Raw genomic sequence first — 21,968 nt, 5'->3', positions numbered from 1 at the left:
CGGCCGGCAGGGGAGGAGCCCCCAGTCACAAAATGGCGAAGGGAGGCGGCCCCATTGTGCCCAGGCGCCCGGCTCGGGGCGGGGATCCAGGCGGAGCGCCTCCTCGTACCCCAGCACGGCCCTCGGGCGCTCCCCGGCGCCCCCCTTGCGGCCCGCAGCGCCTTGCGCCCCCGGCCCCGGCCGACGCTCGGGGCCCCGAAAGCCGGGAACAAAATGGCGAGAGCTAATATGGCCGTTCGGAGTGATTGACGCCTGAGTAACACTCCTCTCTCTGGGTTTTGTGTGTTTCTCTCGGCAGACCGAGTGTGTCAGCAGCCAGGGCTTTCTCTCTGGGTACCCTTCCAAAACGCAGCCACCGCCGTCACCAATCTCTACAAAGGTAAGGACACGGCTGTAGCGCCGGGCCCGGGAGGGACACCCCTCGTCTGCGGCGACCCAGCCGGGAACCCCGCAATACCTCACTGCTCCAGCCTGCACATGTGGCCCTGTTTGGGGACGAGTTGTGTGGTGGTCACTACGGAGGGGCCGGGGATGCTGCTGACTGTCCAGCTGGGCACAGAGCCGGCAGCCCTCCCTCAACAGACTCCGCCCACCCAGTGTCACCCCACCCCCACCCCCTCCAGCGCCCGTGGATACCCCTGGCCATAGGGCTGGAGACGTGTGCTTTAGGGTGGAGGGCACCTCTTCCGTGCGTGCACAGACGTCCTGACTTTAGGCATTTGGAAGTGGGACAGCTGATTGGTACGCAGTGCTTGGAGAACTACGTAAGGGGAAAAGGCTGTGCGTGGTCACCCTTTGCTGTTTTCTGCATCTCAGAGTATTGTAAGGTGGGGGCAGGAAACCTGTCATCTGCATTTGAGTTGGTAGCTTCAGGAGCGTTATAATCGGGATTTTTCTGGACTCAAACACTCCCCCCACCCCAAGTAGCAAGGGGTTTAGAATTAGACATTTGTGGGGTGATTTTCTTTTTCGTTGCTTTAATTCCCCTTTGGCAAGGTTTCTGTGGAAAAAGGTTTTGCATTAAACTGTTTAATCTGAATAAAAATGTAACTAAGTCCAATGCTTTCAAACTTTTCAAAGCTGCTAATACCTGAAGAGATTTTGTGCACTTCACAACAGCAAAATAATGGGTGAAAAGGGTTACTAGAAGAGCTGGATCCTCAGATTTGTTTTTTGGGAAAAAAAAAAGTGCAAATGTGGCAGTATTCTGTAGGAAGAATATCACTTACTAGTAGGCTTCTTGAGTAGGCTTTGCAGGTTTGGGGAGAAGAATTTGAGGATCATAAACTGAAACTGGTGTATGCTAGTTTAATTTTGGAGAATGAGGAACTAATAGTCCACGCGTTGCTGAGAAAAGGGAAGCAATTAATGGTACCCCAGTGGTGGACTTTGATTTTAAGCCCTGGTTGCTTAAAGTTTGGCTCTTATAAGTAAACTGCTTTAACATTCATCAGTCCTGGAGGCTCTTGAGTATTCTCTTAGGAATTGCTCTTGGTTTCTACCAGACAAGGACTTTGAAGTTACAACTGGGACTTTGAGTTTTTAGAACTCTTCAGTTTCGTGATGTCACAAGGCAGTGACAGACAATCCCCCTTTGTCTCCATTTCCCACAGTGCCATATAAAGAGAACCCCAGGTATGTAGCCTGTTGCGAGGGCCGGTAGTGCAGTGAGCACTCTGGTATTGTTGAGTAGGACTCCAGTTCCATCGGGGGCAGGGGGCAGCATGTATTTTCGGTGCCCTCCAAGTGCCCTGCTCTTTGCTGCAGGGCTTTTTGTTGTGAAAAGTCAGAACACACCTGGTGCCTATAGGGAGGAAGCTGGCCCTTGTTTCTAGAACCATCTCATCCTTTTAAAAAGAAGATTGGCTCAGAAGTCTGGACACTATCCCCATATGTGTTTTATCTTAAGAGATTCAGAAAACTTTTAATGACAATGAAATTTCGAACAAAGCAGCAGCTGTGGTTCTGGGATTCTTGCAAATGCTACAGCATTTGTCTAAACTCAGCTTTGTTTTCCTGTCAAAGGAAGCACGTCCTCTCTACTGGCTGTTATTGGTAGGTGTAGGTTTTGGAATTTAGTAGTACAGTAATATCTTATCTTTGGGTACTGAAGAGTGGATCAAGTTCTATGGGTTTCCTTTTCTCCGGGGTGTGGCCCTACAGCTGTAGGCTGAATTAACTAGAAACAATAAAACCCATCAGGTCACCTCACAGGTGCGTGCAGCATTAAATAGAGGTTAATTGTAAACTTATGTTTGATTGATCACGGAAGCAAAACCCGTTGCCTTAGAATCCATTCTGACTCATAGCAAACTGCTGCCTCACAGGGTTTCCAAAGCTGTCATCTTAAACAGGAGCCAACCACCTCCCCTTTCTCTCTTGGAGCTCAGGGTGGGTTCAGACTGCCACCAGGGCGCCCTAGAATGATGGTTCTGTATAAATGCTTAATGTAATGTTGAGGAATATTTGGGAGTTCCCTTTAAGTCAGTTAGAGTTGCCTTTTTGTTGACTTGGGCACTTACCTGGCAGCTTTTGCTGTCTGCGGAATGCCTGTGCTTAAACTAAGCAACACTTGCTCAAATGTAGGATCCTACCGGAGGGAGTGCCTTTAGCTTTGGGTGGCCTGGTCTGTGCATTTGGTTTGAGTAGAATGTGGCTGGAAGGATCTGGAACCATTGCTGCTTCAGTGGGGACACACATTTCCAGGGTCAGCGTGCAGGTTAGGGGTCAGAAAGGGGGAGAAAACCCCTGATGATGATTCTTATTTCTGTGTGGATCTGATAAATCCAAAGAGGGTGATGTTGGTTCAGTATTCAGTGGCTGTGGTCCGGCCTAGTTCCCTGTTCTACTGCAGTTAAAGGAGGGAATGAAAGTGACCCAGGTGGAGTTATTGCTGGCCTGGGGAATCACTTACCCCTCCTGCAGTCTGTTGGCCACCTTTTTACTCCTTATCTTGTTCTAAGTTCCTTCACTGCTTGGGGCTGCTTGCTTTGTCAAGAGGTTGAGGAACTGGCCTTTTGGGTAAGGCTCCCCTCCTGGATAGCTCAAGTGGGGGGTAGGGGCTGCAGCCTTAGCTTTTCATAGCCCCCTAGCCACCCCTGACACTTTGTAATAGTTCTTTCTCTGTTTGAAGAATTCTTTATCTCGGAGACTAAAGCTAAGCTCTGTTTCTTTGCCTCCACATTTTACAATGAAAGGCCTCTGAGGCTGTAGGTGCAGACTGAGTTCAGCTACACAGGCTGGGAGTTTCTCTTGATAGTGTTAAAGTTCAAGGGGTTTCTGGTTGCCTTTGCCCCAAGGCGTCTGTAATCTGGCAGTGCTGGTGGGGCCTAGTGTTCTGCTGGCCCTCAGTCCTGGGGTCTGCTGCCAGGTGATCCGAGTGTGCATCTTGGCCTTGGTACTTAAAGCTGTAGTTCCCAAGCCAGGTCTCTCACCTTGCTGCTCCCTTGGCTTTCTCCAGGGAGGATAAGCACCCACAAATTCCAGTACAAACTCTTAGTTTCGCTTTTTGGTGCACAGGGAGGTTGTGCTGGGGTCAAGTGCTAACTGTTGCTGGTGTTTTAGGGACCAGAGATATGGGCCACAGTGAGGCATGGAAGGAATTCTAGTTTGTATGCTGGTCTCAGTTTGTGTTTTTGGTGTTGGAGTAAGCTCTGTGGTTACTTTCCTCCTTCCTTGTCTTCTTTCCTTGAAAGGTTAGATAAATGTAATCAGTGTTGCCAGGTGAGAAAATTAGTGTTTTGCCTGTGAGACACCTGACACCAGTGTTCTCTATCCAGTATGTTGTCCTACTTAAGTGGCCATTTTGGGTCTGTGTGTAAACTGAAAGTCACCTGAACAGACTGAGATGTGTGGGCCATTTGGCAGGGTTGATACATAAGTGTTTAGGGAAAGTCAATCCTACCTGGGAACGAGATAGAGAATACTGTAATCTCAGCTTCTTATAACTTTCCAGAGCTTCTCTGTAACTCTGCCCGGAGAAACTTTTACTCACTTTTGAACCTTTGTTCAAAAAGGTCTTCAAATGGATTAGCCGTAGAAGCCCTAAATCTTCAGTTTTATCCCTTAGTACATTGCCAGGAACAGTAGCTTGAAATCATTCCAGTATGTAGCTTCACTCTTAAATTTTTCTAGGAGGCAGTCGTTTTTTTAGGTGTGGATCACTTTGCTACAAAAGGATGTTTTGGCTGCACACACTGTAAACACAAGCCAGGTTGGCTTCAGTGGTGTGATGGATGGATGTGCATTGGCTGCTAGGAGCACGGCAGGTTGGGGTGAATGACAGAATTCAGTGACTTGGGTTCCCAGGTCTTGCAGCTCTCCACTCCCCTCTTGGTCGTCTCCAGGCAGAACAGAATGGCTTTCAGCTCAGCTCTGAGGGGCAGTCACTGTTTAGAAGTTTTGGCTTCTTAGAGATTTTAGCTAAATTTGGACCACATGTGCTGGACCCCAGTATGTAGCTGGGATCTGTGGTTATGGCATAAGTTTAAGCAGGGTCGCTGAGTCTAAACTAAGCCACAACTCCCATTCCTTGAGGAATGGGAGATTCCTCAGGGAGCATGTGGTTTGGCTGTCTGGAAAAAAAAACAAAACAAAAAAAACAACAAAAAACTTGGGAGGAGCTTTAGGAAGAGGGTGGTCAAGGATTAGATTTATTCATCCCTGTTTCTGGGTCTTCATTTAGTGGACTGTTAAGTGTCGTTCAGTTGGTTCCAATGTATTGTTAAGTTCCACTGAGTTGGTTCTGACTCATAGTAACTCTGTATAGGATTTCTGAGGAGCAGCTGCTGGGTTTGAACTGCTGACTTTGTGGTTTGCAGTCCATTGCTGATCCTATAGCGCCATACCAGGACTCTAGGTAAATAAAGAAGTAGGTAGAAATCCATGTTTATTTTCCATACTACTCATTTCTTAAAACAAATGACAAATGGGCCAGGGATCAGAGCTTTGTTTCTAATGAAACCTGAAGAAAATGAGATTTTTTTTTTTTTCCCCAGTGTCAGACTGGCTGGTGGAAATTGATGTCTTCAGTGACAGTCTTGTGTAGGCGTAAGTTGACTAGTTGGTGATGGAACAGTGTGCTCTTGGTGGTGGTGATTATGTGCCATGGAGTTGATTCCGACTTACAGTGACCCTGCGTAGGGTTTTCTGAGTCTGTTAAGTCTCATCTTTCTCCCAAGAAACCTCATCTTTCTCCCAAGGAACGGCCCCACTCATAACCAGTACAATTCCAGAGCCCCTTTAATGCACTCTTAGGGAATGTAGATCCTGTAAGGAGAATGGAGATGGCATCTCTAGTTAAGGCTTAAGGACTAGACATGGTGTAAGGCCCTTTGAGCTTCACTTCCTTGTTTACGAAATGAGTATCCTACTCAGGCTGTGTCAGAAAGAGGTTTGTATTGGAGGAAAAATGCAATAGTAGTATCCAGTCAGTTTTGATTGTGTATGTTAGTCTTCAACCCAGAATTCGGTATTACCCTCCCTCAGTGGTGGGAGAAATCACAAAAGCAGCATGCTTGCTGGATAAATATTTAGCCTTCTGAAACCTCTCATTCCGTTTTAGCTACATCTATAAAAACTGTAAAAAAGTAGGAGCCAGGAGATCTGTGACTGTTGTATGAATGTGGGTTTTGAATAAGGAGGAAATGAATATACTCGTGATTAAAGGTTGGATTGACATTTTGATGCCCTTGGGGTTTGCCTAACCTTCAGGCTTCTGGCCTTTGTCCACAGTGGCTCTGCCTTCAGTAAGATAGTGTTCTATGGAAGACTGACCCATGATTTATGTACTGTTTTTCTCTGCCACAGGGGTTCAGATATGTTGAAAATGGTTTCTGACCGAGAGCCTTTAGGATATCACTTATTAAGGGGATTATTATTATCCTGGTAGTGGTGTGTGCTGTGGACCCTGAGTAGGGTTCCGGAGGACCATCTGCAGCTGATGGGTTTGAACTGCCATCTATGCAGTTAGAAGTCCTAGTACTTGTCCTACAGTGTGCTATACAGGGACCACCACAGGTTACTATCTTGGTGGACTCTATCCTGAGATTTCGTGCAGTAAAATGTAATCTAAGAGTCTCCAATAAGCATGCAAGTCATTGCTCCATCAAGGTGTGATAGGATTTTATTTTCAACCAAGTGACTAAAGTTTGAAAACGGACAGACTGGGTTTTAAATGGCCTTAGCGTCGACATGAGCCTTTCTCTGTAGGGAAATACCTGAGGTGGTTGCATTAACTTGGGTGGTCCAGTCATTGGACTGGACTGTTCAGAATCAGAATTCATGGTGCTACGGAACCAAAACTTTGCTCTGGGGTTCCTTCTGTCCTCCTGTGAGTGTCCATTGTTTACAACATGCCTGCTTTTGTACGTGTGGTAGTATTAGGTGTATCTGATGTTAAGTTTGTCAGGTTTTTGAGGTAAAATGATCTGCTGGATAAAGGGTTAAACGCTAATTACATGATGGCTTGCCATTTAAACCAAGTCACTAGTGAATATTGAGTTTTCCATTAATTGTTCAAATTAGATTAAGCATCAGCCTACTCTGCCTTGAAGTCCACACTTTAAAAAAAAATGCTACCAAGCTCTTGTCACTGTTTGACAGCCCACTAACTCACTGCCATCTAATCAATTCTAACTTACAGGAACTACTCCAAGAGTGTCCAGCTTTATGGGAGTAGACCACCTTATCTGTCTCCCACAGTAGCTGGTGGGTTGAAACCACTGGTCATGTGGTTAGCAGCCCAGCGCTTAACCTGTGCCACCAGGTCTTCTTCATATTGGACAGGATTATCAAATTTTAAGGCTACCTCAAGGGGCTATCAGCTGGTTTTTGACTCACAGCGTCCCTGTATAGTTCCTGAGGAGTGGCAGGTGGATTTGATTTGCTGGCCTTATGGTTATCAGTCCAGTGCTTATCCTCCAGCGCCACACCAGGACTCCCAGTCCTGCCTGCTTCATCTGACTGTACTACCCTAGCCTGCCTCCGACTGTTTTTTTTTTTTTGTCCAAGTCTTGGTGTCTCTTCATGTCACTCCAGCTCTTTGAGAACTATTTCAGGTCTTAGTACAGCTTTATGTACTCAGGTCTTAGTACAGCTTTACGTACAAGGTCAGCTCCTAGTTTATTCACACTCTTAAGAGGGGCTTTGTAGAGCTGTGGGTTAATGCTCTGGACTGCAAGTTCAGTATGAAACGCAAGGCTGGCGGTTGAAACTCAACAGCTGCTCCTTGGAAACTCTATACAGGGTCGTTATGGGTCGGAACCTACTTGACGGGCACTTCACAACAAGAGGTACTTTGGAGGTCTGTGGTATGGTGATTAACTGTGTGACTGCTAACCAGGTGGTCAGTTTGAACCCACCAGCTGCTCCACGGGAGAAACTGTGTGACTATCTTTGTAAAGATTTACAGCCTTGGAAGGCTGTCCGTGGAAACCCTATAGGTTTCCTATAGGGTTGCTCTGAGTCAGAATTGACTTGGCAGTAATGGGATTAAGATTGACTAAGAGATGGGAGTCCTGGTGTGGCGTTGTGGGTTAATATGCTGGGCTTCAGAGTCGCTTTGAGCTGCAAGGTTGGTGGTTCAAGCTCACCAGCGGCTCCTCGGAAACCCTATACGGGGTCACTATAGGTCAGACCCAGCTCTGAGGGTACTCAACAACAAGAGATGGGAGGGTGCTTTTCTCTTAATTCCATTATCTTCATTTTTCCATGACCCCTTTGAAAAACTCCCTTGTATTGACCTCTAAAAAGGTGCTCTTGCTGTGTTTATAATGAAATGAGGAATTGGAAGATGTTGATTCAGGTTGGGACTTGGTCTGTATTATAATTGTGAGATACTTATTCTCCTGAGCTGCCATTATGTGTCTGCAGAAAGAGCAGAATCCACTCGGCAACATTGTGTATATGGAGTCTTCCATTCTTCCATTGTTTCTTTCTAATCTCTGGAGATTAGATTGGATTGCTTTTGGGCTCAGAAGACCTCGTAGTACAATTGTGCTCTGCCAGCCCTCTTACCAACTGTTATAAAAATGCAGATTCATTCAGCTTGGGCTTCTGTATGAAGTCTTGATTTCCTTCTGGGACAGCGCTTCATTTCAAGCAGATAGGAATTAAAAAATCTAGCATGGATGCTAGGACAAGTTATAGCAGAGAGGTTCTCTATGTTCAAGGATTGTTGGTTTACATAAGGTCTCAGAGATGAAGGCCAGGTTTGCTGGGACTGGTTATGAGTTGAGGACTGCCCAGGACAATATTCTCTGGGAAGCGAATAGCAGTTTCTCCATTTCCACCGTGCTTGTGGGGGTTTAGTAACCAGTCACATTCATTTCCTCATGGGATCTGTCAAAGGTTTGCTGCTGCCTTATTTGTGCTCCCGCTTGCCGGTAGTGGGATTGGCATGCAGCTCCCCACCGCTCCAGGGGAGTGCTGTCTGCGGGGTGGGGTGTACACATCTTGGGGATAATCTGCTGGTGCTCCTACTAGCTGCTGTTGCCCTGAAGATTTGATTTTTCTGAAGGAGGAGCGCAATCTGGCATAGTGGTCAAGAGGCACGGGCTTAGAAGTAAAATGCCAGCTCTATATTTTGTGAGTCGAGGGCAGTTTCCTCCTTGCCAAGTGCTTATCTCAGAGTAGACAGCTCGTGTGACACTTAAACCCAGAAAACCAAATCTGATTCTAACTCAGTGGCGACCCTATAGCACAAGGTAGAACTGTCCCATAGGGTTTCTGAAGCTGTAAATCTTTATGGAAGCATAGCTGTTGGGCTCCCACCACCAACCTTTGGGTTAGTAGCTGAGCTGAGCACAGTGACCTCAGGGTGCCTAAATACTTGACAAGTTAGCCGACAGGGAATGTTGTTGTTAGTGCCGGCAAGTGTGTTCTGACCCAATCCTTAATAGGTTTCCTAGGAGCAGGTGGTGAGCTTGAACTGCCAACCTTGCAGTTCAGACAGCTTTGCAGTCTGGTGCATTAACCCATTGTGCCACACCAGGTTTTCACGATGGAGTAGTTTGGCTAGAGCTCAGCAGTTGCTTCTCTTTTGGAAGAACCGGGCAGAAGCTCTAAGGCTGTGTGATGGGTAACCTCTGAGCACAGAGCAATAGAGTACACGCGGAACAGTGTGCCTTGCCAAGGCCAGCGCATTTCCAATGATTGCTGAGAGAAGAATGCCTTTTGATGCGCAATCATTCTCTTTGAAGAGTTTTTGTTAATTGATTTTCTGCAGAAGTGATTACAGTGTGGCGCTACTGATCATCAAGCATGCTCTGTTTTTCTTTTTGCAGAAAGCGTGGATACCCATCAGCGAAGCTTTGATATTGGCATTCAGATTGGCTATCAGCGACGCAATAAGGATGTGTTGGCGTGGGTGAAAAAACGCAGAAGAACTATACGCAGAGAAGATTTGATCAGCTTCCTGTGCGGGAAAGTTCCTCCACCACGGAACTCTAGAGCTCCCCCAAGACTGACTGTAGTGTCCCCTAACCGAGCTACTCCAACGGAAACTAGCTCATCTGTAGAGACTGATTTGCAACCTTTCCGGGAAGCCATAGCTCTGCATGGTAAAGCCGTTTAAACATATTTCTTTGGAACATGGTTAAGAGTGTGCCTGTGGACCCATTATCACATTTAGGGTTAGGTCCAGACATGGCTGTCTCATTTTTTTGTCAATTAGAGTAAACACTCACATTAGAAATGTTTAAATAGACTTAAGAACTTATTAGTGGGCACTTTTTGGATTGTCTTATTAGCCCACCTTAAATAGTTCTGTTTTCAGAAAGTTAGTTTGAGCCTCTTGGTGGTAAAATGAGCCTTATTAGAATATATTGCTTTGTATTTCTATAATTTACAATATATTATATAAGGATTCTTAGTCTTTGCTGAGTTATCAAAGAAGTTCTTGGTGTCATGAGACTTCTATGATGTTTTCCAGTTGCTAAGAGAGCCAAGGCAGGCAGGTGACTGTTGCCACTGTCACCTCGGTTATCTAGGGTGCACACTGAGACCCAAGTAAGAGAGTGGATAGATGTCAGAATCAGCAACTTTCTCGATACCTAGCGTTCCATAGGTTCTTGTAGCTTGGCTAATCTGGACTGTCAGAGGTGCAGCTGGTAGACAGATCATGCCTGACCTATAGAGGGCATCTAGGCTAAAGGGGGAGAGTCCGGTTCTGCTGTAGCCACAGAGCAATGGCAGAATCAGCCCTGAGTAGAAGTCACTCCCTGAGTTAGGTTAGGAGTCCTGGGCAGGGCTTGTAGGGCTCCACGGTTTAGATCTGAACACAGAATAGCCTGGTAATACAACTAACGGGGTTATAACTAGCTTTGGCAGACTTGCTTTTTTAGAACCTAAATCAGACATAGGACTGGATTAAAGAAAAGTGGGGAGTTGACAGTATTCCCCCAATTTGAGTTAATTTATGACAAGTTAAAAAAAAAAAAAACGTATCGCAGGTAAATCTGTACCATATGGATGCAGTTGCTGATACAGTGAAATAATCACACCATCAGAACACTTGAAACTCATGCAGAAGGAGTTCATCTGTCCTGTGTGATTGGATTACAGAGTTTCACAATCTGTTTTCCCTGGCTTTGGGGAAAGTGTACATAGTTTGTCAGGTTAATTTTAGTGCACGGTAGTGTTCAATGCAGTTACCCTGAGTTTCTTCATCAGATGGAATTAGGATTCATTCCATACTTTTAAAGGATCTGTGTCTGTATTGTTGTAGTCTACTTTAGGAGATAAGTTTTGAGAAATGTAAGTCATGTTTGTTAGAAAATCTTTATGGAGTGTAGTGTACATAGTAAAAAGGCAGCCCCCTCATCCTCCAAACCAAACACTTATCTGACTGGCCAGCCCTTCATTACATTTTCTGAATCTGTTCAACCTCTGTTTTTAATTTCCCAAACTTTTGAAGTTTTAGTGATGGTGTAGTTTTTTGGGGACGGCACTACTAATTCTGATTTAGATTTGAATTGTGAAGGTTTTAAAAGGTTTAAGTAGACAATTTAAGAGACGTAACTTTTTTTTATAAGGTAGGGGTAATCCCAGAGTAGGTTAGGTACTTGATGTACTGTTAACTAGGGTTCGAACAGCAGATTGTTGCCATTAGGGCGGTGTGTGCTGAAGTGATCAGAACCTTCAGAAAATAGTGTGTTTTGTAGAGAACAACTTTGAATTGGAGAAAAGAATAGTCTGATTTGAGTTTTTAAAGAAAGTAATTCGAATGACTTCTAGCAGTAGTCATTGTTAATAAAACAGTAATGCAAATTCATGACTATGTAACCAAGTATTAAATCTTCAAGATCTTTTTCTTGTCTGTAAATTGAAGTAGAAACTGTTAAAGTACTTTTTTAAACACGTACTGGAAACCACCTCAATTAGGGTAAATATGCCAGAATTCATGTTTTTTTTTTTTGCATACCATTTGCTTCAGGAATTCTGAAGTATGAGTGAAACTGAGTGGGTATTCCCAGAGTTCTAGGGGAGAGTCTGAATGAATTGAAATGTGTGGAGTGCGAGGGGGAATGTAGGCTGACTTGACAGCAGATGTAAGTGGAGAGGGTCCCGTAAGACAGAGGACACTTTTCAGACCTTGGTTTTTCCTTTAATGGGCTACCAAACACCCAGTTCCATCAAATGAAAATGCAAAAAACTATTTGAAGAAAAACTGCACAGAAGACCAAGAGCTATTTCAAAGCATTTCATGTAATAACGAGGGTGACTGCTTTGGAGCAGCAGTTTACTAGGAGGGACTTAAGTAAACTGTCAATCAGAACCACTCAGTTAATGGTTATCAAACAGTTTCATTCAAAGGCACATCAGTGAATAGCTATAGAGGCTTAAAGAATAATCCAGTTAGGCTCCTTGTCTCATTTCCTTCGTATATTAGGTGATGAAGAACACAATAAATTAGATACATAGCACGTGATAAATTAATCTGTTGAAAATGTTATCCTTGTGATTAATAACCTGAGTCAAAGTCCACTGACAGTAACTGGCACTAGTTTGTACCTAAACAGTTCTCGCAGACAGTTTTGTTGTCTACTCGGATTCCTCCTACTCATCTTTTCTCTTCTAGAACTTTCCTCTTTTTTGCCTCCTACTTTAACTTCAGCCTCAGTGATTTCCTCAGCTTCTCTTACTGATGGCAGTAAGTGACATCTGCCTGGATTGGAGCCCTGCCACCTGCTTCTGCATGTTTTCTTAGGGCTCTAACTACGTCTGTCAGTTGTCTTCAGGTGGGCAGCTCTGTTTCACTGAGTGGTCCATCCACTCATGGAGTGGTCCAACCTGGACTCCAGAACAGACACCTTTCTTGGCTTATTTAGCACTCAGCACTTGTGTGTGTGGTGCATCTCTGAGAAGATGTCAGTGAGTAAGGAGTACTCTGTTCTCTTGAGGATGATTGATTCTAATGCAAGAAGAGCATGGGGTGTGTGTAATCTTCTGGGGCAGGAAGGGACATTTTACAGTGCCAGAAGATTTCCTGGAAGAGGTGAGCTTGTGAATTGGGACAACTTCCTTCTCTTGCTTCCCAGTTCTGAGGTGGCCAGTCTTTCAGTCCACATTTCAAGGACCACTGGAGGAATCTGAGTGTGTCACTTGGCTGGTCTACAAGGAGAAGTGAGAAGTCAGCATGGCCTTGCCAAGCCCGTATGTATGGTCTGGTTCAGAGTTCTAGTTGTGATGTTTAATCCTTCTCCCTCTGACCACCTGGGAAGACTGCACAGACACCATATCTCTGAGGACACTTGTCCTCCACTTGCCCTCTCTAGGCCTTTGCTTCTGGGCACCTACGTTCCCACTGGGGGCTGTTTGCATGGCTGTCCCCTCCAATAGGCTGGGGCTGTACTAGGGCAGGTTGTTCCATGTCTCCTCTTGCTGCCTTTTCTAGAATTTACAGAGGAGTCTGGGCAGTGGGGGACAGGTGAGGATTAATTTCTAAAGCACATCTGCAGATATGGGCAGTCAGGATAGGATTAGGATGTACCCCACGTTCCTTAGATCGCTGGGAGGCCTGAGGAGCACTACCAAGTAGGTATAGCATCTCTCCTAGATTGCATTGTGTCGGCACCGTGCTGCTCTAAGGCAAGTGCTCACTGCTGGTTTATTGGTTTAAGTGATCTTTCTGGTTCCAACATGCATACTTAGCCCCCTCTGCCTCAGTATCAAGGGTTTCTGGTTGAGGGAAAGTCTCTATTGGCTTGTTTTTCTTCTCTAAAGGCTGTGGATTCTGTGTGTCTTTCTGTTCCCTAAGCAAATCTGGATGAGTGGTATGTCTTGATAGATTCCTGGTATACTGGTAGTAGGAAGACTACTTTAGAATGGGAGAGCTGGGCCACATGCTTGGCCTCGCAAATCAGTTTCCTTTGTGCAAAACCGTACACTTGGTTAGAAGGTGATATATGAAGACGCAAACCTAAGATCTCTCGTCTTGTCATGACGTTGGGAATGTTGTTTACCATGAGAAAAGTAGGATTTTGGGTTAGTTAGGGGAGCTCTGGTAGTGTAGTGGTTGTGCACCGCAAGGTCAGCAGTTCGAAACTACCAGCTGTTCCGTGGGAGAAAGATGAGGCGTTCTGCTCCTGTAAAGATATACAGCCTCAGAAACCCTGTACAGGGTCGCTATGAGTGGGTTCCAACTCCACGGCACATAACCACCACCAGGGGAGCTACTAGAGGTCAGATATAGACCTGGTGGAGCCCAAGATCCTGAGGTCCAGTGACCAGGAGGACACTGCTCCCTCTCCTTCCTTTTTCTCCTCTGTGGGGAGCCTTTTGAATTGCAGATACTGCTCTGGAGGGAGGGGTATTTGAGGCCTGAATGAATAAGTACCTTGTATTACTTGCTAAGATTTTGAGCTGGTTGCTTATAGACAACAAACCTGTGAAGTGTTGGCTCTGTTCTTTCTGCGGATTGGAGACAGATCTGAGAAGGCTGGTGGCTTGCTCCAACTCTTGCTTGAAATCTGTTCTCATTCTGGGCTGTTTGTCAAGAAAAAGGGGTAGGGTTAGGAGGCCAAGGACCCAGAGAGTACTAGGAGGATAGCAACCAAGATGGGAGAGGAAACAAGCTGCTAGCTAAATCTGACTTCACTCCTTGCTAACTTTAGTTAAAGCTCTCTCACTCTTTCAATTCAAATTATTACCTCCTGGGTGTCTTGGTCCAGGGGCCAGATTGTCCCATCAAAATTAGTGACTATTAAAGTTCCAAAGGAATTGTGATGAAATTTTTGGGTAATTTTAGAAATCTCTACAGTAGTGTCTTTACTTATCTGTGGTGAACATGTTGCTAGGACCCCCAGTGGATGTCCGAAACCTCAGATACTATCATACTCTGTACATCCATGTGTACATACTTTCTAAACTAGCCATAGTGAGGTGAACAGTAACTACTAATAAATAATTAGAACAATATGCTGCAGTAAAAGTTCGGTGAGATGATGTAGGCATTGTGAAGGCAGCATTAGGCTGCTATTTTGGTATTTAACCAGAGGTCACTGGATTAAAGTGGGGGAAATCACTGTAGAGCACAACATTGGCCCGTTTTTCAGATGTACAGTGTAGTGCTATCAATGATGTCACTCACGAGGTGCAACCATGAGTTGGTGACTTTCTTGACGGCATGTTTGGAACTCAATCCCAGTGGGCCTGCATCGTACTTTACCTTAAATTTGGTGGCCCCTGGTACCGAGGGTCTGTTAGCATGATAGGTAGTGGTGATGAACCCTTGAGGTAGCTTGCTTTTGCCTTTAAGGGATCATCTGCTCCGATTTTATCTGTAGAACAAGTTTGCAAGCTTGTGGATTGCTGCATTTGTTAGCATAAGTGCTGAAGGGGAGGGACTTAGGCAGTTCATCCTTTATTATGACAAGGGAGAAATTGAAAAACCAATTCAAGAAACAAATACAAGGAAAGTTTTGTTTTTCTTAGAGGGGCTACTTAGAGTTAAAAACAAAAAAACCCCTGGTTATTGGTGAGAGTATTTGGTTTGAAAACCTAGTGTCTTGTTTTCTCCAATGGAAACCAAAAAGTGTGGTCATTTTAGAAGACTGGGTGTGCTGTCATTTCTGTTGCTCAGCTGTGACTGAACACAGCAGATACCAAGGCCCTCTGTTTGGGTAGGTGATTCAAAGATGGAGAAAGGCGAGCTCTCCGAGAAGTGTCTGGCAGCAGAATTGTGTTGTATGACAGGGTTGGGACACAGTGATGTTCATTTAGGATCTGGTTCTGTTACCAAACACAATCGTTCCGCGGGCTACTTGGAGGTTTTCAGTCACTTAATCACAAAGTTGCTTGACAGATTCTTAGATCTGGAGAAAATGGGGAATAGAACCTTGTAAGAAAAACGTTGTCATGTGAAGTCAGATTCAAAGACAACGAATTTTCACCTGCATAAAAAGGTAAGGCATGTTTCCAAGTTGTCATACCCAAAGCCAAAGGCTGGAACCTTGTTTCCCTAGAATCTATGGAAAACTGATTCTCAGGCAGTTGAGAATCAAGTATGCTTAATTCTGGCTCTTTTCCCTCTCCTCCTAGTCCTATATCCTTTTCAGCAATATAGGTAAATACTTAGACACTTAAGTCTGAAAGAGGTCTAAGTTCTGTAGCATTTTTTGAGTGAAACTGAGGGGTAGTTTAAAACAAGTTTCTTGGACTGTTCAGTAGCAGAGAGCTTAATTAGAATTGGCCTTTGGGTGATATTGTTATTGTTAAGTACCATGGAGTTGGTTCTGACTCATAGTGACCCTACTCAGGGTTTTCGAGGCTGTAAATCTTTACGGGAGCAGAATGCCTCATCTTATATGCCCAGGCACAAACCCTTGTTTCTCTTGAGGAGAGTCACAACCCAGCACTGTGTATGGATAACCAGCAGATAATGCTTGTCGAATGTTGTTGTCTGCAAATTCGAATTCCTGTAATAATACAACCATTGGTAATGGTTTAGCAGGGAAATAGGTTTTAAAAAAATGTAAACTTTGGAAATTAACATGTAAACGATGAGTGTACCAAAGTGATTATTTCAAAATATCCTCTAAAGGCTGGAATCTCTTAAGTTTCACCCTGTCTTTGTGAACTAGAGCTATATGGTTGTTGTTGTTAAGTGAGATTCTGACCCATAGTGACCCTGTATAGGGTTTCTGCCGACCAACTGATGAGCTTGAGCCACCGACCTTGCAGTTCAAAGGGCTTTGCAGTGTGGCACGTTAACCCACAGCGCCACCCCAGGACTCCTATACGGTAGGCATTCCAAATGCAGATGGATAGGTAGCACTTTGTGTATGGTAATAGGAGATGGATGGATCATTTGGGACGGAAATCTCTAGGGGGCAGGACTTAACTAACTCAGAGGTTTATTAGCATCAGTGATAAAAAGTGATTTTCACAGTCAAGTCTCAGCCCAATCAGTAAAACTCACCGGTAGCTAGGAAACAGTTTTGTGTCTGGTTTAACCCCCTCCCCCCCCACTAGTTTTCTGATTTATAAATGCTATTCTGAAAACTTCAAGGAAATGAAGAAAAGCAACCTGTTGTTAGCCTGCTACACAGATACAACTAAGTGAAATGTTGGGTGCGTTTTCTTCTAGGCTTTTTTCCAATGTATAACTATACAATCCTTTTATAGTGGAGAGCCTACTACATATATGGAACTGTATCTTTTTTCCCATTTTACGTCGTGAGCATTTTCCCCATAGCATTTTAAAAAACGGAAAGCATTTTGGATTGTCAGCATCACTGAAAATGTTTTCTTGGTTTGACCCCATGTATCGTTGTAATTGGTTTGATTAGTATGCTGTTTCTTCAATAAAAATTCACTATTTACAATGTACAGATCGGGGTGGGGAGTGGCATCTACTTTACCTGACAAGTCTTCCTGGTAGAATTGCTTTAGATGAACTCTGGTACGTTTAAAACACGACATGGACACACGAGGATCCTCTGTGCAGGGGGGTGGGAAGGGGGATGTGTTGAACACATTTGAATAGTGGATTTCATTTCCAAGGATGCCGGTTCCTAGAGTTCTGTCAGGCTGTGAATTTGTTGAAGTCAGGGGTGTTTGAAACCCCCCCACCCTTGTCTCTGGGAAGTGAAAAAACTGGATGGAGCAAGAGAGATGACTGCCTTCTCCTTCCAGGCTAGCCTAGCCCTGTTGTCTCCAGGGCTTTCAGGGCTGGTGGGCGGAGGAAGTAAAGATGAACTAACTGGCTCTGGCTTTGCACTGTCTCTGCCTCTGGGTTACCCTGACGTGTGTGGGGAGGATTGGAATGACAAAGAATTATGAAACTAGGATTTGCTTATTAACCTAAGCATGTGCTCCTCTTGATAAATTTATTCCTGTATAACTTGGATCCCTTTAACCCGGCCTTGTTAATTTGTTTTACCCCCAGTGGGAGGTTTTTGTAATTTTGATTAAATCATCCTGCCCCGCCACCACCTCTACCCTACCCAGTCTTGCACTAATAATAATCATTTAAAATGAATGCTTCTGTGTAATCCTTGTTACTTTTTCTGCTACCTTGCTTATTAGTCCCCACAGCCCTTTTGAAAGTGTTTGGGCAGAAACTTAGTTGTATGCCCTTGAGACGGACATGGTGGTTTTCCCATACTGAATGAGCATTCTTAACGATTTTCTGTACAAAAGGCCTGATTTTGTGGTGTAGCTAAGGTTTCAGAAAGCATATCTAGGAGTTACGAACTGGTTTATAAATAAAATTTGGGGTTGGTCAAAATATATATATGCATTTTGGTTAATGTTAATTTTTTTGACAATGTTGGCAAAGTCTTGGGGCGGGGACTTAGAACGCAAACTCGGCAAAGGCTATTCTTTGTTGTGGGAGTTAACATGTAACAAACAGGTAATGGTGTGCACTGAGATTATCCTAAACCATATTGCAACAGAAGTTATGGCTGGATTTTCAGACTGATGTTAATGTCTTCCTTTTCCTGGAGAACAATAGAACCAACATGGAACCTTTATTTACAATGCCTAGACCGCTTTCAATGCAGTGTTTTGAGATGGGGGCTACTTCTCAGAGCTACTAGGCGCAGAATTCCTCAAAAACGAGTGCATTGATCTCGTAGTGCTTTCAGATGCTACAGACAGTTCAGCACTTAGACCTGAAGTAGGCCAGTTTCTTGCCCAATGCTAAACATTTGCGGGATAATTATTTTAGAACCTGGTGCCTCATGAAACAAGTACCAGAAAGTGATATGTGGATACCCTTCAGTAGAATGTCTGGGCTTTGAGATTGGTGGTGGTTATGTGCAGAGGAGTCACTTCCGACTCATAGCGACCCTGTACAGGGTTTCCGAGGCTGCAAATCTTTATGGGAGCTGAAAGCCTCATCTGTCTCCAGCGGAATAGCTGGTAGTTTCGGACTGCTGACCCTGAGATTAGCAGCCCGCTTCGTAACCACTACGCCACCAGGGCTCCTTGGGCTTTGAGATTGTTGTTGTTGTTATGTGCCATCTAGTCGTTTTCGACCCATAGCGACCCTGTACAGGGTTTCCGAGGGTGTAAATCTTTACGGGAGTAGAAAGCCTCATCTTTCTCCCGCGGTGCAGCTGGTAGTTTCGAACCGCTGACCTTAAGGTTGGCAGCCCGATTCGTAACCACTACGCTACCAGGCTTTGAGATTAGGGAAGGAAAATAGGCATGACTTAAAGTATCATGGCTATATTTAGTGGAGAAGGGAAAAAAAAAAAAAAAAAATTGGGAATGAAGGTTTCAACTGGAAGGTAATTGAAATGTAAAGTAAGCTGGCTTGGCTGGGTTTATTTCAAGGCATTGGAGAGGTGAATATAAACATTCACCAGCTGAGCTTTGGAGTTCAAATTGTGGGGAAGGACTTTGGAGCACCCCCACCCTAGAATTTGGTGGGTGTGACGTTGCCAGGCACTGTGTTTGGTTCTTTAGGTAGACACTGTCTACAGGAGGGGAAAAGATGGGTTGCAGTGTGTTGTGTACCGTTGGTCCAAGACGGTTCTTTATTTCTGCCCATTGCCCAACCTGTGTGTACCGGGAGTGGTGAAGCTCGGTTCCTTTTGGCAGGGGAGCATTTGAAGAAGCCAGTTGGCAGCTAGACACGTGGAGGAGTCCCTAGGAGACATGTACAGGATTGGGAAAGGACTGATGCTTGTAGATTAAAGGAATTGCTGAGGGACTTACCTTGGGTGACACTGTCTTGCCTAGGGTAAGAGATGACTGTAGAGGCAGGTGACTTGAGGAAGGAAGAGAGGGAGCTGGTGGGCTGGAGAAGCAGGAATACCTGGAGGTGCAGGTACTGGAGGAGCCAGCCAGTGGGCCTGTGGGAAGAATTGGCAGCCATGGTTACTAAGCACTTAGTATCTATTGCCTTGGATCTGTTATAGGTGAAGAGATCAGGAAGTGGGGGAGGGTAGTAGTTCAGAGCCAGGTGGACCTTAAAGCTACTTATTACTAAAATAACTGAAGCTTTGAGGAAGCAGTAAATTAAAATGAATGTTAAAGTGCTATCAAGTTGGTTTTGACTCATAGCAAACCCTGTTGCTATGGGTTTCGAGGAGTGGCTGGTGGGTTTGAACTGGTGACCTTGTGGTTGGCAGTCCAGTGTTTATCCTACAGTGCCACACCAGGTCATCCAACAAGGTGACTAGGGGAATGGATTCTACTTGTGGTTGAGTCTCACCCACCTGGTTCAGTAGGGGAGGAGATTTCTCACCTGCAATATGGAGTGTCATAGGGCTATTTGGGAGATTAAATGGAAGGTACTTAATGTGTAGTGCCCTGCACAGAAAGTACTTCAACATCAGTGCCTTCGTTGTTTTACCTGGTTCTAGTGTTAAAAGGTTTAGAGCTCTAGTCATGGACAAGATTTCATTCCTCTGGCCACCTGAGTGCCTGGAGGATTTGCCTGTCTCCTGTAGGAAGAGCAGTAAGGTTGGATTTGTTTAGAAGATGAATGTTGGGTGCCATTGATTCGATTTCTCTTACACCAACTCCAAGGAGTGACTGGTGCTGAGCTTCAAGTTCAAACCAACCATGTGTTCCATCGCTTATCTTACAGTGCCACACCAGGATTCCTAGAAGATTCCTAGGAACCTGGAACATAGGGAGTTGAGTGTAGTTGAGAAGGGTGTGAGCTATTAGAACATTGAGAAAAAGTGGCTGGGACCATGGATTTGAAAATATTTGTTGTCTGTGGAATATTTGTAGGGAGCATCATCAAAGTCGGGTGTGTATGTGTTTAGGAAACAGAGCCTTGCTTCTGGTTGACATTTAAATTTAAACCATGTGTTACAGAGCCCCAAATTAGTGCATTTTAGGACCAGTTGGTTCCCTCCAAGTCAAAGCCTGTAAACTAACTTGAAAATTCTCCTACATAAATCATCCATTCTTTAGCAGCATTGATATAACTTGTCAAAGCCAAAGCCAAAGCCAGCACTGTGTGAGGTTAGTGTCTCCAGGTGGAGTTGATAGGTGGCTGATGTACAGCTCTTCCTTTAATGTGCTAGTTGGGTTTTCTAGGTCTGTCACGTCTTTCTCAGGTGGTCTCAGGTCACCTGCACATTTAGGAGGGGAGTTTAGGCTAGGCACTTTTAACCATTCAGGAGTCCAGGAAATGAGGAGGGCTGGACACATGCTGGATTGAATAACTTAGCCTTGAAAGCAAAGCAGCAGGATCGTCCCCACCCCCACCCTGTCACTCTTCCCCTTCTCACAAGGATTCTAGACAACAGAGTGGGGTTGTCCTAGGTTTGCTCTATCAAGTACACGGAGTCCAGACCTAGTGGTCATGCAGCCCAGTAGGTCCAACCCACTTTGCCCTTGTTCTGGCACCCCTTTTTTGGGATGGGGTTGTGGGGGTGGGCCGGCTGTAGAGCTGGAGTTTAAATCACCGTTTTTAGAAACAACTACATCTGGGCATAGTTTGGGCTCTCAGTAGTTTAAGATTTTGGATGAGGAATTTGACATGGTCACCTAATCTAGACAGGGACATTGGAACAAGCCCAGTTAAGTCTGGAAATGATTGTTGGTCTCCTGTATATACACATGCCCCTCCCTCCTTGGAATGGAGCCTTGGATAACCCAAATGTTCTGTTTATAGCAGGCATTTCATCTCTTCATCTAGAAATCCCATACAGTACCAACGAAGTAAAATGGAAGAAGGGGTTCTCCTATTGTAGCTGGTGCACACAATAAACATCGTAGTTAGCACGTGGTGAATATTGGTAATACTGCCAATAGAACAGCTCACGTGACAGGGCAAAGACGGTTTGGTTTCACAGACTAAACCTTGCCTGCTTCCCCGATGGCCCTTCTGAGGAGAGTAGGCAGCATCTTTTGACAGCGCTGAAACGACTTGGAGAGTAAAGTGGGTTGCGTTCAAAAAGGGATGAATAACTGAGCAACTCTAAAACCTCTTTTCTTCTTCCTAGGTCTTAGTGGTGCAATGGCTAGTATAAGCGTGCGTTCGAGTACCCCAGGCTCTCCTACGCATGTAAGCAGTGGATCGAATACTAGTCGAAGGAGAAATGGACTCCATGATGTCGATTTGAACACTTTCATATCAGAAGAAATGGCACTCCACTTGGACAATGGTGGAACTAGAAAGCGTACCTCAGCCCAGTGTGGCGATGTCATTACAGACTCACCAACCCATAAACGCAACAGAATCATCTAGACTGCAAACATTTTCCACACCCACCATGCTGCTTGAAAGCCACTTGATCCTCAACATATACTATTATTGCAAAGGAGACATGAGGCCATCGTTCCTTGTTCACTGTTTAAGACACGTGAATTCTATAGCGGTTGCCATAAGGAAGTTCTAGGTATTTACGGTAGATGCCTCCGGTAACTGGCTTTCCGAAAACTATAATCCTAGCAGAGGACATCAGATGTTGTGTAGTCGTTAGCAAGATCATCATAGGCAAACATATATCCGTTCCAAGGCTAAAAAAGTGACCTTAACCGTATTTATTCTC

The 21,968-nt window shown here is 44.9% G+C and overlaps 1 protein-coding gene across 1 annotated transcript in view; it reads left to right on the top strand.

The window, feature by feature from the left end:
• Nucleotides 1–21,703, top strand: part of LOC102829338 (chromosome unknown open reading frame, human C16orf72) — a 22,530-nt gene extending 827 nt beyond the window's left edge. Inside the window, exons 2-5 of the mRNA XM_006867247.1 lie at nucleotides 11–185; nucleotides 258–379; nucleotides 9,285–9,560; nucleotides 21,420–21,703. Of these exons, the coding sequence (XP_006867309.1) occupies nucleotides 11–185; nucleotides 258–379; nucleotides 9,285–9,560; nucleotides 21,420–21,664 (818 nt within the window). The 3' untranslated portion in view covers nucleotides 21,665–21,703. The remainder of the gene's footprint in view (nucleotides 1–10; nucleotides 186–257; nucleotides 380–9,284; nucleotides 9,561–21,419) is intronic.
• Nucleotides 21,704–21,968: the final 265 nt, after the last annotated feature.

Source organism: Chrysochloris asiatica, unplaced genomic scaffold (genome assembly GCF_000296735.1).
Source record: "Chrysochloris asiatica unplaced genomic scaffold, ChrAsi1.0 scaffold00102, whole genome shotgun sequence".
Classification (NCBI taxonomy): Eukaryota; Metazoa; Chordata; class Mammalia; order Afrosoricida; family Chrysochloridae; genus Chrysochloris; species Chrysochloris asiatica.
This window is presented reverse-complemented; position numbering and strand designations above follow the sequence as displayed.